This window comes from Nelumbo nucifera, chromosome 5, assembly GCF_055504915.1.
Source record: "Nelumbo nucifera cultivar China Antique chromosome 5, China Antique-T2T, whole genome shotgun sequence".
In the NCBI taxonomy this organism is placed as follows: Eukaryota; Viridiplantae; Streptophyta; class Magnoliopsida; order Proteales; family Nelumbonaceae; genus Nelumbo; species Nelumbo nucifera.
The window spans coordinates 84099350-84114153 of NC_142653.1; the positions used below are offsets into that span (position 1 = coordinate 84099350).

Here is a 14804-nt window from a genome sequence, read left to right on the forward strand (position 1 = left end):
TTTGGGACAATATGAAAGAAACTTACTCCCAACCACTTGATGTGGCTAGGGCTTTTGAGTTGAAAATGTAAGTTAACAATCTGAAGCAGGGGGAGAAACCTGTATCAATTTATTACTCCACTCCGAAATCACTATGGCATGAGATAGATCACCTTGAAACAATTGAGTGGGAGAGTAATAAAGATGCAGCAATATATAACAAGTTGGTTGAAAGGAATAGAGTTTTTGAATTACTTGCGGGTCTGAATTCTGATTTTGACACTGTTAGACAACATCTTTTCACTAGGGAAAATGTTACCTTGTCTCAAGCCCACTCTCTAGTACATAGTGAAGAGAGTAGGAGGAAGGTTATGCTTCAAAATTCTCAGACGGATGTGGCATTAGCAGCTGCAAGACACAAGTATAGTGTTGAGAGGGAGAAAGAGATGAAGAATGAAAGAAGTAAGGGTGTGTTTTGTGAGTATTGCAAGAAACCTAGGCACACAAAAGACACTTGTTGGAAGCTTCACCCGAATCTTGCGTCGGAAAGGCTTAGGAATAAGAAAGGGAATGCAAATGTTGCTGTTACATCAGATGGTTTTTCCCTTCAGGGGCCTTGATCCACTTCTCTAGAGGCCATTGCTGCATTCAGGGCAGCATTGACTCGGTTGGAGAATGAAGTTGGGCTTGCAGGATCATCTCAATATATCTCTACTACTACTGCACCTCCTTCCTCCACATCAGCACTTGCCCACTCAGGTACAAGAGCCACTGCTTTTCATGCCACTACTCCAGGTAACACTAACCCTACTTGGATTATAGACTCGGGTGCATCATATGACAAGTTTGTCTTCATTATTTACTTCTTACAGCTTGTCTTTAGGTAGGGATAAAGTATCCATAGTTGATGGCTCCCTTGCTCCCATTTCTGGCAAGGGAAACCAGTGATAGGTGCACAGGCGAGGCGCATTTTGGGGCATGCGCCTCACCTAGGTCCTAGGCGCACCTCTTTCAAAAGGCACGCGCCTGGTGCACCTAGGTGTGTGCCTGATGCGCCTTGTGCCTCAACCCAGGAGTGCGCCTTTTTAAAATTTTGCGCTTTTTGCTCTTTTTTGAGTCTAACGGTTGGGTCGGGGGCTCTACCCCTGGACCCCTGACCGCGCCCCTCGAGGCAAGTCCGAACAAGCCTATGCTAGGGCTTGTTCGGGCTTGCCTTGAGGGGCGTGCTACAAAGGCGACTCATTGAATCAAGAACGCAATATGTTTTATATCACATTAACCACATGAAGCAATGCAATTAAGGAAAAAAATGAGATTGTGGGTTTTACATGCTTGAAAATGCTTTATATGTTTGCTTTTATTTTTAAATTTTCATTTGAATACACTTTACATGTTATGTATGTATTTTAATTATAGATAATAGGTTTTTTTAATCATTTATTTTAAAATTTAAGTTTATATTTTTATTAACATCATGTTTAATATTTTTTAATTTTTTTTGGCATTTATTTGGAATTTTTTCACTTTCCTTTTTATTTTTAGTTTTTTTTTTCTTTTTTTTTGTAATTTTGCGCCTTTCTTAAAAAGGCGAGCGCCTCAGGCACAAATTGGCCCTTGCGCTTTTAAAACACTGAGGGAAACATTAGAATCTTTGATGCCATTACTTTATCCTCAACTTTGCATGTACCTAAGCTTAGCACTAATCTACTTTCAGTCAGTAGCCTTACAAAAAGCCAAAATTGCTCAATAACCTTTTTACTTGACCATTGTATTTTCTAGGATCTGGTGACAAGGAAGGTGATTGGGACTGACCATGAGATCATATCTTGGAAGTTGCAAGAATTATTATGCTGAATTCTCATGTTCCAATTCGTTTTTGAGGGGATGCTATTAATACAGCTGTGTACCTCATCAATCGAATCCCTTCCTGTGTTCTGGGTACGAAAACTCCTTTTTCATTGTTGTATCCTGAGAAAGATTTGTACACCATCCCTCTTAAAGTTTTTGGGTGCACTTGTTTTGTTCAAATTCTAGGACTTCATCGTTCTAACTTTGATCCTAAAGATGCTAAATGTATATTCCTTGGCTATGCACAAAATCAAAAGGGATATTGATGCTATGATCCTATTTTTGGTTCTCGGTTTATATCCATAGATGTTACCTTTTCTGAGGATGTCCCCTATTACCTAGGTGTTTCCTCTCAGGGGGAGAATAATGAGAAGGATCGTCCTTGTCCTGGAGTTCCTCTACCTACCCCTATTCTTGAAGGAGAGTTGTGTAATGAGGGTACTTATTAGAGGTGTGGGGAGTTGAGAGTTTACCAATAGGAGGTGGAGGCAGGATGATTTCGGTGCTCGTAACTAGTCCAGGCCAGTTCCTCTCTCCTCTGCAGTTCCAGATTCAGGTACTTCTCCCTCCTTGCCCGTTGATGCATTACCCTCATCTTCTGGTCCTCTACCCCTTCCAGATGATCTTGACCTTCCCATTGCTGTCTGGAAGGGAAAGCGTCGGTGCACTTCATCTACTGCTCATTGCATATCTCAGTTTATCACCTATGATCATCTTTCACCATCCTATAGGTCATTCTTGGCATCTATCTCTGCTATACCTATTCCTAGGTCTATACAAGAAGCTCTTATAGTACCTGAGTGGAAGAATGCAATGGAAGAAGAGATGTGTGCTCTCATTAAAAATAAGACTTGGGAGCTAATTGACAAGGTAGAAGGAAAAAAACCAGTTGGGTGCAGATGGTTGTTCACTGTGAAGCATAATGCAGATGGCTCGATTGAGAGGTATACTCAGATGAATACCATTAGAGCTCTACGATCCCTTGCAACAAATTTCTCCTGGCCTTTGTTTCAACTTGATGTCAAGAATGCTTTCCTTAATGGAGACTTGCAGGAAGAGGTGTATATGGAACTACCTCTTGGTTTTTATGATGCTGCTATAGGAAAGAAAGTTTGCAAATTGCAAAAGGCTTTATATGGTTTAAAGCAATCTCCAAGAGCTTGGTTTGACAAATTTAGATCGACTCTTGAAAGGTGGCCCACTCCGATCATACTCTCTTCATTAAGAGAAATGGTGCTTCTCTCACCCTTCTTGCAGTGTATGTTGATGACATTGTTGTGACTAGTTGTGTTCCTGATGAGATTGATTTTCTCAAACAATTCTTTCATGAGGAATTTGAAGTGAAAGACCTTGGTGATCTACACTATTTCTTGGGAATTGAAGTGGCCCGCTCTAGACATGGCATCTTTATTTCCCAGAGGAAATATGTCCTTGATCTTCTTGAGGACACTAGGAAACTAGGGGTTAAACCCGCAGACACACCCATTAAGCTGAATCATAAGATAAGTGCTGAAGGGGGTGAGACTCTTGAAGACAAAGCAATGTACCAACGACTAGTTGGAAAGCTCCTTTATCTATGTCTCACTCGCCCTGACATCTCTTATGCTGTTAGTGTGGTCAGGCAGTACATGCATTCTCCTAGAACCACTCATCTATTGGCTGTGGATAGAATCCTTGCTTACTTGAAGAAATGTCTAGGTTGGGGAATACTTTTTAAAAATAATGGTCATATGAAAATTGAAGTGTATACTGATGTTGATTGGGCCGGATGTGTTGGTGATAGAAGATCGACTTCAAGATTTTGTGCTTTTGTTGGAGGTAACCTTGTGTCATGGCGTAATAAGAAGCAAAATATTGTTGCCTGTTTAAGTGTTGAGGCAGAATACAGATCCATGGCTTATGGTGTGGTTGAAGTGTTATGGCTGAGACCTCTTCTGGAGGAACTGGGGATTTGAGTATGAGAAATCGTTGAGGTTGTATTGTGATAATCTAGTTGCCATCAATATTGCTCGTAATCCCATCCAACATGACAAAACTAAACATATTGAGGTTGACCATCATTTCATCCGCGAGAAAGTTGCTTCTCAAGATGTTTGTTTGCCTTATGTCGCCTCTGATATGCAGCTTGCTGATCTCTTCACCAAAGCAGTCACCGGAGTCAAATTGGAATCAGACTTATGCAAGTTGGGAATCTATTCCCAACTTGAGGGGGAGTGTAGTGAGAGAGTGGACCATACATGATGTTCCTTGTTTATGTGGTCCCATAAGTTCAGTTTATTTCTTATTTCTTGCATTTATACTTGTTTACTTGTACTATTGTAGGTAGCACGACATTCTTGTCTTTTTACCTAATGTTATATTGAACATATAAATAATACTGCCTTGGGCGGCAGTAAGTGATTTTAGCCCATCACTCTCTTGCTCTTCCTTTGTTCTCTCTTCTCCTTTCTTTCCTCCTTTTCTCTTCTTCTCTCTTCTCCTTCTTGATTTCTGTTTTCATTTTGTACCTAGAAGTTCTGCTAACAGTAGTAACTTCAAGTAAATCTTTTGATACTATGGTCCATTCAGTGTTTTAAAAGTGCAAGGCGAGCCACACACCTTTTTAAGCAATTTAAATCTTATGATACTAAGCAATTTAAAAAAATTGCAAAACAATAAAAAAATATCAAACATAATATTAATAAAAATATATAAACTTAAAATTTAAAATAAATGTTCTAAAAAACCTATTATCTAAAATTAAAATGCATAAACATAACATGTAAAGCGCATTCAAATGAAAATTTAAAAATAAAAGCAAACATATAAAGCATTTTCAAGTATGTAAAACCCACAATCTCTTCTTTTCCTTAATTGCATTGCTTCAAGTAGTTGATGTGATGTAAAACATATTGCATTCTTGATTCTATGAGTCGCCTTTGTACCACGCCCCTTGAGGCAAGCCCGAACAAGTCTATGTTAGGGTTTGAAATTCTTATTTCTCACATAAAAAATAATGATTTTATAACTTTCGTTGTCTTCTAAGAAGATATTTTGTTATAATGAAACAATGAACAACATTAGCAAATGGTGGGTTCTCGGAGCTTCGGTGGGCGAGGGAACCGGAGCGAAGTCGGAGTGAAGCGGCTTTGAATGTGATTGGGGGTTTGGGGGTGGAGCCCCCAACCCAACCATTAGACTCAAAAAAAAAAAGCAAAAAGCATAAAATTTTAAAAAGGCGCATGCCTGGGCTGAGGTGCATGCGCCTAGGACTTGGGCGAGGCGCATACTCCAAAATGCGCCTCACATGTGCGCCTAGGCGCGCCTTTTAAAACAAGTCCATTGATCTTTTCTACATGCATCTATAGGTGTAGTCAAATGCTCTGAGATGTTTCTTTTCTTTTTTTTTTTTAATCAATAACAACAAATGCTTTGAGATGCTGGAGTTCTGACAATTCTTGCTATTTGGGACCATTTTCCTAACAGTCAAAGCCAAGTTTGATGGACCTGTTTTACTTTTTCTTTCTTCAAAACTTGACTCTAGCTATAGTGTAGTCAAATTTCATCAACCATATAAAGCAAACAAAGAAGAATTACACCAATCCCCTAAATTGGAACCTTTAAAGCTCCAATTTCAATCGTTCTACTCCCTTTTCTTATACAAGGACAAATTAATTTCCTACAGCACCATTTCTTCTAAGCCAGGGTTGGATTGGAACTTGGGTTTTAGATGAGGTTAAGGGAGAATAGAACTCTTTGACTTATTGAGTTACTAAAGAGTGTTTGTCTAGAATTATCTATAAAAAAAGTGTTTGTGTAGAATTTTATTTTCTTGTCCTTCTGGTTGATTCTGTTGCACTTCATTTTTTTTTTAAAACTTAATACTTAATCCTCATCATCCTCGAGTCATAGATCTTTCCCTGTGATGGTAGTATTTTTTTTCCCGCTGGGGGGGTGGTAGCTGGTGTCACCTAAAGTGAGGGCTTTTTATTGGAAGGTTGTCCACATAAAAACAAATACCTATGAGAATTTATAAAAGAGAAAGGCTGTTTTGGTGTCTATCATCTCACATGTATTTTCTTTATAGGGTAAGTTGTGAATCTACTTTTGTTGTCCTTGTGTCTTGCATACGTGAGTTCATTCTTTTCTATTTTTAAATGTTAGTGGGATGCTCTAGGTGATGTGGCAAGTATTTTCACCACCTCTTTCTTCTCATCAGGAAATAAGAGGGGTGAGATCATGTAGAGATATACAAGATCAGCTTTAGTTTGGACAGTATGGGATGAAAGGAAACCAGAATTTTTAAAGATAAGCTAGACAAAGGAAGCTCTAATAGAAAAAGCATCTCTAAAGGTAGCTCATTGGGTGATAGGGGTGCATCTTGGGTCAGATCAGGTTGGGAATTTGTTGAACTTCAGTGTGCCCGAACCCTAATCCGAGCCCACTGTAGTTGAAATTATTCATCAGCAACCCAACTTGCAGCCCTATTGAATGAAGACTTTGGAAGTGTTCTAGCTTTCTATATCGATGATATCATTAGAAGTTGGGTATTGGTGTAGATTCATCCTTGTTGAGAATAGTTATTCCTTGTCCCCTCCAGCTATGAATCTCATCAAGTTAAACCTTGATGACTGTAGTTTGGCTAACTCAAGCACATTTAGAATTGGTGGTGTGCTTAGAGAAAAGGATGACGATATACTAGTTCTATTAAGTCTTTATTGGAGTTGGTGGCTTAATTAGGGTAGTTTTAAAAGGCGCGCCTGAGGTGCATTTTGGGGTATGCGCCTCGCCCAGGTCCTAGGCGCACACCATTTGCTAATGTTGTTCATTCATTCATTGCAATAAAATATCTTCTTAAAAGGTAATGAAAGCTATAAAATCATTATTTTTTATGTGAGAAATAAGAATTTCAGACCCTAACATAGACTTGTTCGGGCTTTCCTCGAGGGGTGTGGTACGAAGGCAACTCATAGAATCAAGAATGCAATATGTTTTACATCACATTAGCTACTTGAAGCAATGCAATTAAGAAAAAAAAAGAGATTGTGGGTTTTACATGCTTGAAAATGCTTTATATGTTTGCTTTTATTTTTAAAATTTCATTTGAATATGCTTTACATGTTACATTTATATATTTAAATTTAGATAACAGGTTTTTTAAAACATTTGTTTTAAAATTTAAGTTTATATTTTTTATTAACATTATGTTTAGTATTTTTTTAAAATTTTTCTGACATTTTTTGAATTTTCTGACCTTTTTCTTATTTTTTAGCTTTTTTTTTTGTAATTTTGTGCCTTGCTTAAAAAGGCGCGCGCCTTGCCTTGTGCCTTGCTCTTTTAAAACACTGAATTAGGGCAGAATTGATGCTTGTATCGGAAGGACTAAGGTTTGGGAAAGGAGCTCCTAAGTCGTAGTAAGATAGTCAAGCAAAATAAAAAGGCTGTCCGAGGATAATGGGGCAACCTTCATATGGACACAAAGGGGTGAACATAGATCATCTCCATTGGGGATGATTTGCTATGGGGGAAGTTTGTAGTCGTTAGAAGTGAAAGTGGAAACTAGCAGTGGGTAGAAATGCTTGCCTTTTCTTAGGTGTGGAAGGCACAGTTTGTATATATCTCATTCTATTATTAATTAACATGGTGTTTGGTTTTGTTGCCGTTTATCTGAAAAATGGTGCCAACTCAGTGCCACATAGACTTTCCCCTGAAACACTGTTTGGTTAAATTGTTTATTAAATAAACATTTTTCTTGGTTTGTGTTAGAGCCATCTGTTGGGGATACTTCTTTTTAATGGTTCCCCCAACACCCAAGCATTTTTACTATTCAGATTATGTGGGACCTAATGGCATCTAATGGTGCCTAGCTATCAAAAAACATCAAAAAAACGTTTTTCAACAGTTTTTTCTTGTTTTTCAAGATGAAGAAAGTACCAAATGTTTATTAAATAAACAACAACATAACCAAACAGTCCCTAATAAATTGACCATTTACTGATAAAAAAAGAACTACTCCACCCTCATTTTTTTTTGATAAATAAAGAATCATATTCCATTAATTCAAAGATTGGTTACATGAAAATCCCCTTAGAGAGGCACGAGGTGCCACCTCTCGAAACAGAAAACACATAAACTGCATCAAAGAGTACATGAATATTAAAACAAAAGTTACAGTTGCGCCCAGAACAATGTTTCCCTATTTGTCCCTTGTTTTGCGAAGACATCGGCAAATGCATTAGCTGATCTCCCAACCCACTGTACTGTTACAGGCATATTCCTTGTCGGCCATTTGAATTTCTTTAACTCATTTTTGTAGCCCATGTGACATCTTTCAGATTATTTATCCAGTCCACCACTGTCTTAGAGTCCCCTTCAATCAAAAGCTGCTCCATGCCACCCTCATTGCCATCATTTGCTTTTTAACTGTTTACCAATTTGGACTATGTTTAGTTACAATTCTGCTCCGGGGAATCACCATTTGAAGAATGAGTTCTGAGCCAAAACAATTTTTTTTTTTTTTTTTTGAAACTGGATTTTGTTGCTTTAAGAATCAATTCTTAGAGTTAGTTTTGAGCCTAGAAGAAGAATTAGTTCCTACAGTTTTAGTAAATTCTAACATTTTGTCATGCTACTGGATTTGGTTGCTCCACCACGACTATACTTAGGCTTTACCTATTTTCATGTTCCAAGATAAAACCTACATCAGTAAGTGAAACATAAGCATGTGGGTTTTCAATGGGTATGCTTGCAAATCAAGTGGTCCTGATGATCCCCGGGGTGGAAGGGAGGCTTTTGCTTCAATTTCTCTAGTCATTTGTGTTGCCATCCGTAGAGTTTTAGAATGTTACTTTTCAATTCTATAAACATAACCGTGTGAATTTTCAATGGTATGGTTGCAAAACAAGTGGCCATGGTGATGAGTGTATGTGCTTTCCACTTCCATTTCACATTTAACCATAAAGAATGTTGTTCTTTTCGGCCTTCCTGATTTTTCCCTCTTTGTGTGGACCTACAGGTTTCTTTGTCACAATCTGGATTGCTGCAGTCATGTTCAAGTCAAATGATATTCTACGAAAGCAGACAGCTCTAAAGGTGCTCTTGTATATTTTTTGATATTTCTAACTTTTTTTTGTGTTTGTGCTAATGTACCAATTATTATCTTTAAATTGTAGAATGTGTTCTACTTCTTATCTGCTTCATTTGTTATCAAAGTGTTTTTTAAATTAACTATTGTATTTATAAAGTATAAACTAGTGCTTCTTCTTCCCTAGTTGAAATGCCAAATTATTTGACAAATTCTAGTTTTGGAGCATCATGGAAATCTCCATGTACATAATTTGGAAGATTATGTACACCAAAAAACCTTGAAGGGCTGACACATCAGCATAGTTTTCTCATAATTTGGAAGATTTTTTTCCTAAGGTAATAAATGAAAACAAGAGTGCCATTTAGTTCATTTCTCTGATAAGTTTGTCAGCATGTCATCAACTGACTGAACATGGGTACCCTGTCAAAAGTTTAGAGAATGGAAAGTTCTTATTAAGCTGATTATGGTTCATTTAGTCTTTTCCACCAAAGTGTGTATTCAAGGGAGGGGTTGTGTTTTGTGTCATGTGCGAAGGTCCAACTGAAAGTGGATTTTTTTTACCTATTTTTTTATTGATAGCATCAAAAGAAAATCTCCAAATTATTGCATATAGCTAGTTTCCCCTTTAATTTTCAATTTAGTTTCTCATTGATTTTTTTTTAAGATAGCTTCTGTTTTATTTAAAAAAAGATCAAAGAATAGTAAGATCAAACCAGCATCCTTATTATCCGAGGCTCTGCAACCTCCTAACCCCATACTATGACTAGTTGTTCCAAACCAATATGATTTTATGTCATGCCTTCTGTTGGTTAACCATCTGATTCTTAATATCCTTTGATTATTCATATGATTTTGTTACAGATAAAGAAATTCCACGCTCTAGAACATGGATCTTTATTGATTGCCCAATCTGTATGATGGCATCATGCTTTAAAGTGTTTCTTTGAAGTATCAATTTTTTTCATCATAATTGCAAATTTCTTCAAGTATCAACTTTTAGTGGTTAAGATCAGGATGCCATTGATATATTTTTGTTGACACAATATAGAGATTTGCCAGTGGTTAGTCAAGGTCCAATAGTGCAGCACTTAAATAGAAATTTGTATTCTATACATTGGGCTTATATTCATTGCATAGGGAAGTGAGGTCTTTGGCATCTACCATGAGTTCTTAGTTTAGACAGATATTAAGATCTGCAGTCAACTAACTCTCTAGCAGCTTCTCTTGCTAGAGGGTTCTCATTTCCTTTGGGTATAATATTTGTTTGGAGTCACTGGCTGGTCTCTGTTTAGTTGTTTCTGTACATGTATCTTATCTTGTTTAGATCAATGAAGTTATCAAAAGTTGCTTGATTGGTTGATGATAAAAAATGTTGCATTATGTTTGTGTTAGTGGAGCATCCAATTCTAAGGCTGGTATTGTATTGTGCCTCCATTGACAATGTAGACACTGCTGAATGGTTGCAGCATATGGTGCTGTGACTCTAAGACACTTTTTTTTTTCTCCAAATTGCTAAAATGATCAAGTCTCAGTCACTCTGAGACTGAAACTACAAGATGGAAAACTTATTCAAGTCACAAACGTTTATGGTCCTGTTGATGCTAACTTTCGGGTGGCTTTTTGGGCGGAATTATCAGATTTTAGAGACCCTCAGAACTGTCCTTGGGTAATTGGGGGTGATTTTAATGCAACTATTTCGGTGGATGAGAAGAATACCGGGGGTAGAAGAATTGGTTTGATGAACATGTTTGCTGACTTCATAAACAGTATGGAATTAATGGACATCCCAATTCAGGGTAATAGATTCACTTGGACTAATAACCAATCTGTCCCGACCCTGGTTATGCTGGACAGATTCTTGGTTTCTTCAAACTGGGATGAATTCTTTCCTGATTTCAGACAGCTTACCCTTCCTAGACCAATGTCCGACCATAGCCCTATTCAGCTTGTTTATGGTCTCCATGAGAAAGTCAAATCCCCGTTTAAGTTTGAAAATGCTTGGTTTGAGGAGGAAAATCTTATCCCCTTAATCAGCTCTGTGTGGAATGAGTTGCAAGTGGAGGGCTCTAGTTCTTTCGTTATGGCATCAAAATTAAAGGCTGTCAAGGGTAAACTAAAAATTTGGAGTAAGGAGAAGAATATGAAGTGGGTTACTGATAAGAAGGCTTTGTTGAGCACCATTATAGAGATTGATAGAGCTGAAGAGGCGGGTCCCTTGTCTGAAGATCTGAGACTTAAGAGGTCAATTGCAAAAATCAGATATGATAAGATGGCAAATGCTCGTGCAAATCAGATATGAGGAAGAGAGGAAGTGGAGACAAAGAGCTAAATCCACTTGGCTTAAAGAGGGGGATAAAAATACAAAGTTCTTTCACAAAATGGCAAATGCTCGTGCTAGGTTCTCTTCAATCAGCAAGCTGGTGTGGGAGGACAGGTGTGATGAGTCTAGTTCTGAAGTTAAATCTGTAGCTACTTCTTTCTATAAGAACCTTTATAAAGAGAAGTGGGCTCAAAGACCTTTTCCCTCCGAGCTCCAATTTAATAAGTTAAATGAAGAGCAGAAAATCTGGTTAGAGAGACCATTCTCAGAAGAGGAAATTAAGGGTGCAGTAAAGAAGCTAGAAAATGATAAATCACCGGGTCCTGATGGGTTCTCTAATCTATTCTATTTAAAATGTTGGGATATTGTGAGGAGTGATCTGATGAAGGTGTTTCAGGCATTTCACACTAATGCCTCCTTTCAGAGAAGTTTGAATGCAACTTTCATCACTCTTATTCCAAAAATTGAGGGGGCTGTCAATATAAAGGACTTCAGGCCCATTAGTCTCTTGCACAGTTTCTACAAAATCTTGGCCAAGGTTTTGGTTGAAAGAATGAAGTGTGTGTTAGGCAGTGTTATCTCTTGTAACCAATGTGCTTTTGTCCCGGGTAGACAGATGGTTGACTCTGTTCTCATTGCTAATGAACTGTTGGAGTCCAGAAGAAGAGAGGGGACCCCAGGTGTTCTATGTAAACTGGGTATTGAAAAAGCTTATGATCATGTTAACTGGCACTGCTTGGATCTGGTTTTGGAGAAAATGAATTTTGGGCAGCTTTGGAGAAACTAGATCAGAGTTTGTGTTAAGACTCCTAAGTTCTCCATCTTAATTAACGTGCAAACGACGGGGCTTTTTGGAAGTTCAAGAGGTTTGAGGCTAGGTGACCCTCTCTCTCCCCTACTCTTCATTTGTGTCATGGAATTTTTATCTCTTTAGCAAGAAGGCTGCTGAAAATGGGCTTTGGGAGGGCTTTGCAATTGCTCCGGGGAAAGAAAAAGTCAATATTCTTCAATTTGATGATGACACCTTATGCTTGGTTGATGCTTCTCCTAATCAACTGGAGGTGTTGCTTGGAATTTTGAGTTGGTTTGAGGTGGTGTCTGGCCTTAAGGTTAATTTGAGTAAATCTTAGATTATCCCTGTAGGTCTTGTTACAAATCTAGAAGTTTGTGCAGAAGTTATGGCTTGTCAGACTGCCCATCTTCTAGTCAAGTACTTGGGGCTCCCTCTGGGAGCTAAATATACTTCTTCTCAGATTTGGAATTCAGTGGTTGAAAGAATGGAGAAGAAATTAGCTTCCTGGAAAGCTAATTTCTAATTTAGCTCCCTCTGGGAGCTAAGTATACCTTTCTTTTGGGGGGAGAGTGATTTTGATTAAGAGTACTCTTTCTAATTTACCTACTTACTACCTCTGCCTATTTCCTATTTCTTCCAAAGTGGCTAACAGAGTGGAGCAACTACAGAAAAACTTTCTCTGAGAGGTTGGGAGGAGGAGAAGAAGGTTCATGTTGTAAACTGGGATCAAGTGTGTCTTCCTAAGGAAGTTGGAGGGTTGGGAATAAGAAAATTGAAGAAATTCAATTCTGCCCTCCTGTGTAAATGGCTTTGGAGATTTGCAAATGAAAGAAATGCTTGGTGGAGAAAGCTGATTGTGGACAAATATGGAGTGGACTGGGGTGATTGGAGATCCAATTCTCCTATTTCAAGAGGGATAAGTTCCATTTGGACAGGTATAATGAAGAACGCTAGTTTATTTGAGGAAGGAATCAGTTACAACTTGGGAAATGGGGAAATAATCAAATTTTGGAAAGACTCTTGGTGTTCTGAAGTGTGTCTGAAAGATGCCTTTCCTCTCTTGTATCAAATTTCTGTAAATCAGGACTCCTCGGTGGCTGAGAATTTCAATGTGGACGGTTACTCTTTCAGTTGGAACCTAACTTGTAGGAGGCGCCTCTTTGACTGGGAAATTGAGGAGTATGCAATTCTGTTGGGCCTGCTCCAGAACCAAAGGGTTGACCCAAACATGGAGGATGCTTGGAGATGGAAATGGGAAGCTGATGGCTTTTTGGTTAGGCAGATTTGGAGCTCATTCAGTCCTTCTAAAGTGAAGCTTTTGCTCTGGACAATGGTTTTAAATAAATGTCTATCCAAAGTTAATCTAGTGAAACGTGGCATTCAGATTTCGGATATGTCATGTGGTGGTGGGGTAGTAGAAACTACTGAACATCTGGCCTTACATTGCCCTGTCTCGAATTATATTTGGAGGCATTTTCTCCAAGCTTTGGAAATCAGCTGGGTAATGCCAATTTCTGTGAAGGATCTGCTGTTGTGTTGGCAGCTGAGGGTCTCAGCAAGAAAGGTATCTTGGTTTGGAAGACTATCCCGGCTGCTGTGCTTTGGACTATCTAGATTGAAAGAAATAACAGAATTTTTCAGGGCAAAGCTAAATCTTCAGAGGAAATGGTGCAGATAGCTGTGGGTAAACTTCTGTCCTGGGTGTCGGTATCTGAGTTGTTTAAAAATCAGAATTTGAGTCTGTTGTTTAGATCTCAGAACTGGTTGTATGGAAGCTCTTTGCATTTTAGTGTGAGATGTAGCAGATTTCGAGAGGTCGTTGAGAGGAAAATATCTGATCTAAGTTTATTCGTGGTTTGGGGGGATTAGTAAAAAAACCAGAGAATGGGTAGGTTAATAGCAGTAGCAGTAGAGGTGGGGCAAGACATGGTAGAGCACTTGGCCATTGAGGATTTTTTTGGTTGTCCTGGGAGTGGGCTTGGGAGGTGGTTTGGATGGCTACTTTGCTGTGTCAGTCTACTGTTGATTGCGATTTTTCTTTAGTTTGCTACAATGCTTTGGGTCTTGTCCGTTTTATCTTTTAGTTGTTTTGTCTGAAATTTCATCAGTTATGGGCATGAGGTTGGTCTTATTATAATACATATACACATAATGCATAGGAGGAGCAGGGTTTGTTTTTCCTTTGCTTCTCTTTGTTTCTTATTTGTCTATTCTCCTTTCTTTGATAATAATTGAAAATTTTAATTAGAAGAAAAAAAATTACGTTCAACTGGTGGAGATAATTCACCATGTACAAAATAACAACATTGTGATGTTACAAACTTACAATCAGAAAAATACAAAAACAAGAAACTATATGCCACCATTAACCAAATCTAATGTTGTCCATAAATTTGAACAAAGTGCCTATCTGCTAATATCTTTTTCTACTAGTCTCATTTTCTCTATTTTCTGTCTTCTTTGTCCTTTGAAGGCTAGATCTGCAAAACCTGTTACACCTTGTATTACACTTCTTTCTTAAATGAATTTTATATAACAATGAAATGAAAAATCACCTGATTTGGCACATGATGGTCCTATTCCAATTTTCCTGGTGCTGATTGATTGTGTACTGCTTCATATATTCCAATTTTGAAGGTTTCTTCATTTACTGACAACCATTGTTTCACCAATCTGCTTGATGTTAATTGTAGATTCAGCATTTTGTTGATTTAAGAAGTTATGTTCCTGATTTAAGAAGTTAATTGAAGGTTTCATTAGAATGATGCAGTGCTTTCTATACTGTTTCAGCTGCTTTC

General features: G+C 38.0%; 1 protein-coding gene across 2 annotated transcripts in view; it reads left to right on the forward strand.

Moving 5' to 3' along the window:
* LOC104612968 (RING/U-box superfamily protein) overlaps positions 1–14804 on the forward strand; it is a 53441-nt gene that overhangs the window by 6826 nt on the left and 31811 nt on the right. For both annotated transcript variants that reach the window (XM_088888870.1, XM_010280640.3), the window contains exon 2: positions 8822–8898. In XM_088888870.1, the coding sequence (XP_088744996.1) occupies positions 8822–8898 (77 nt within the window). The remainder of the gene's footprint in view (positions 1–8821; positions 8899–14804) is intronic.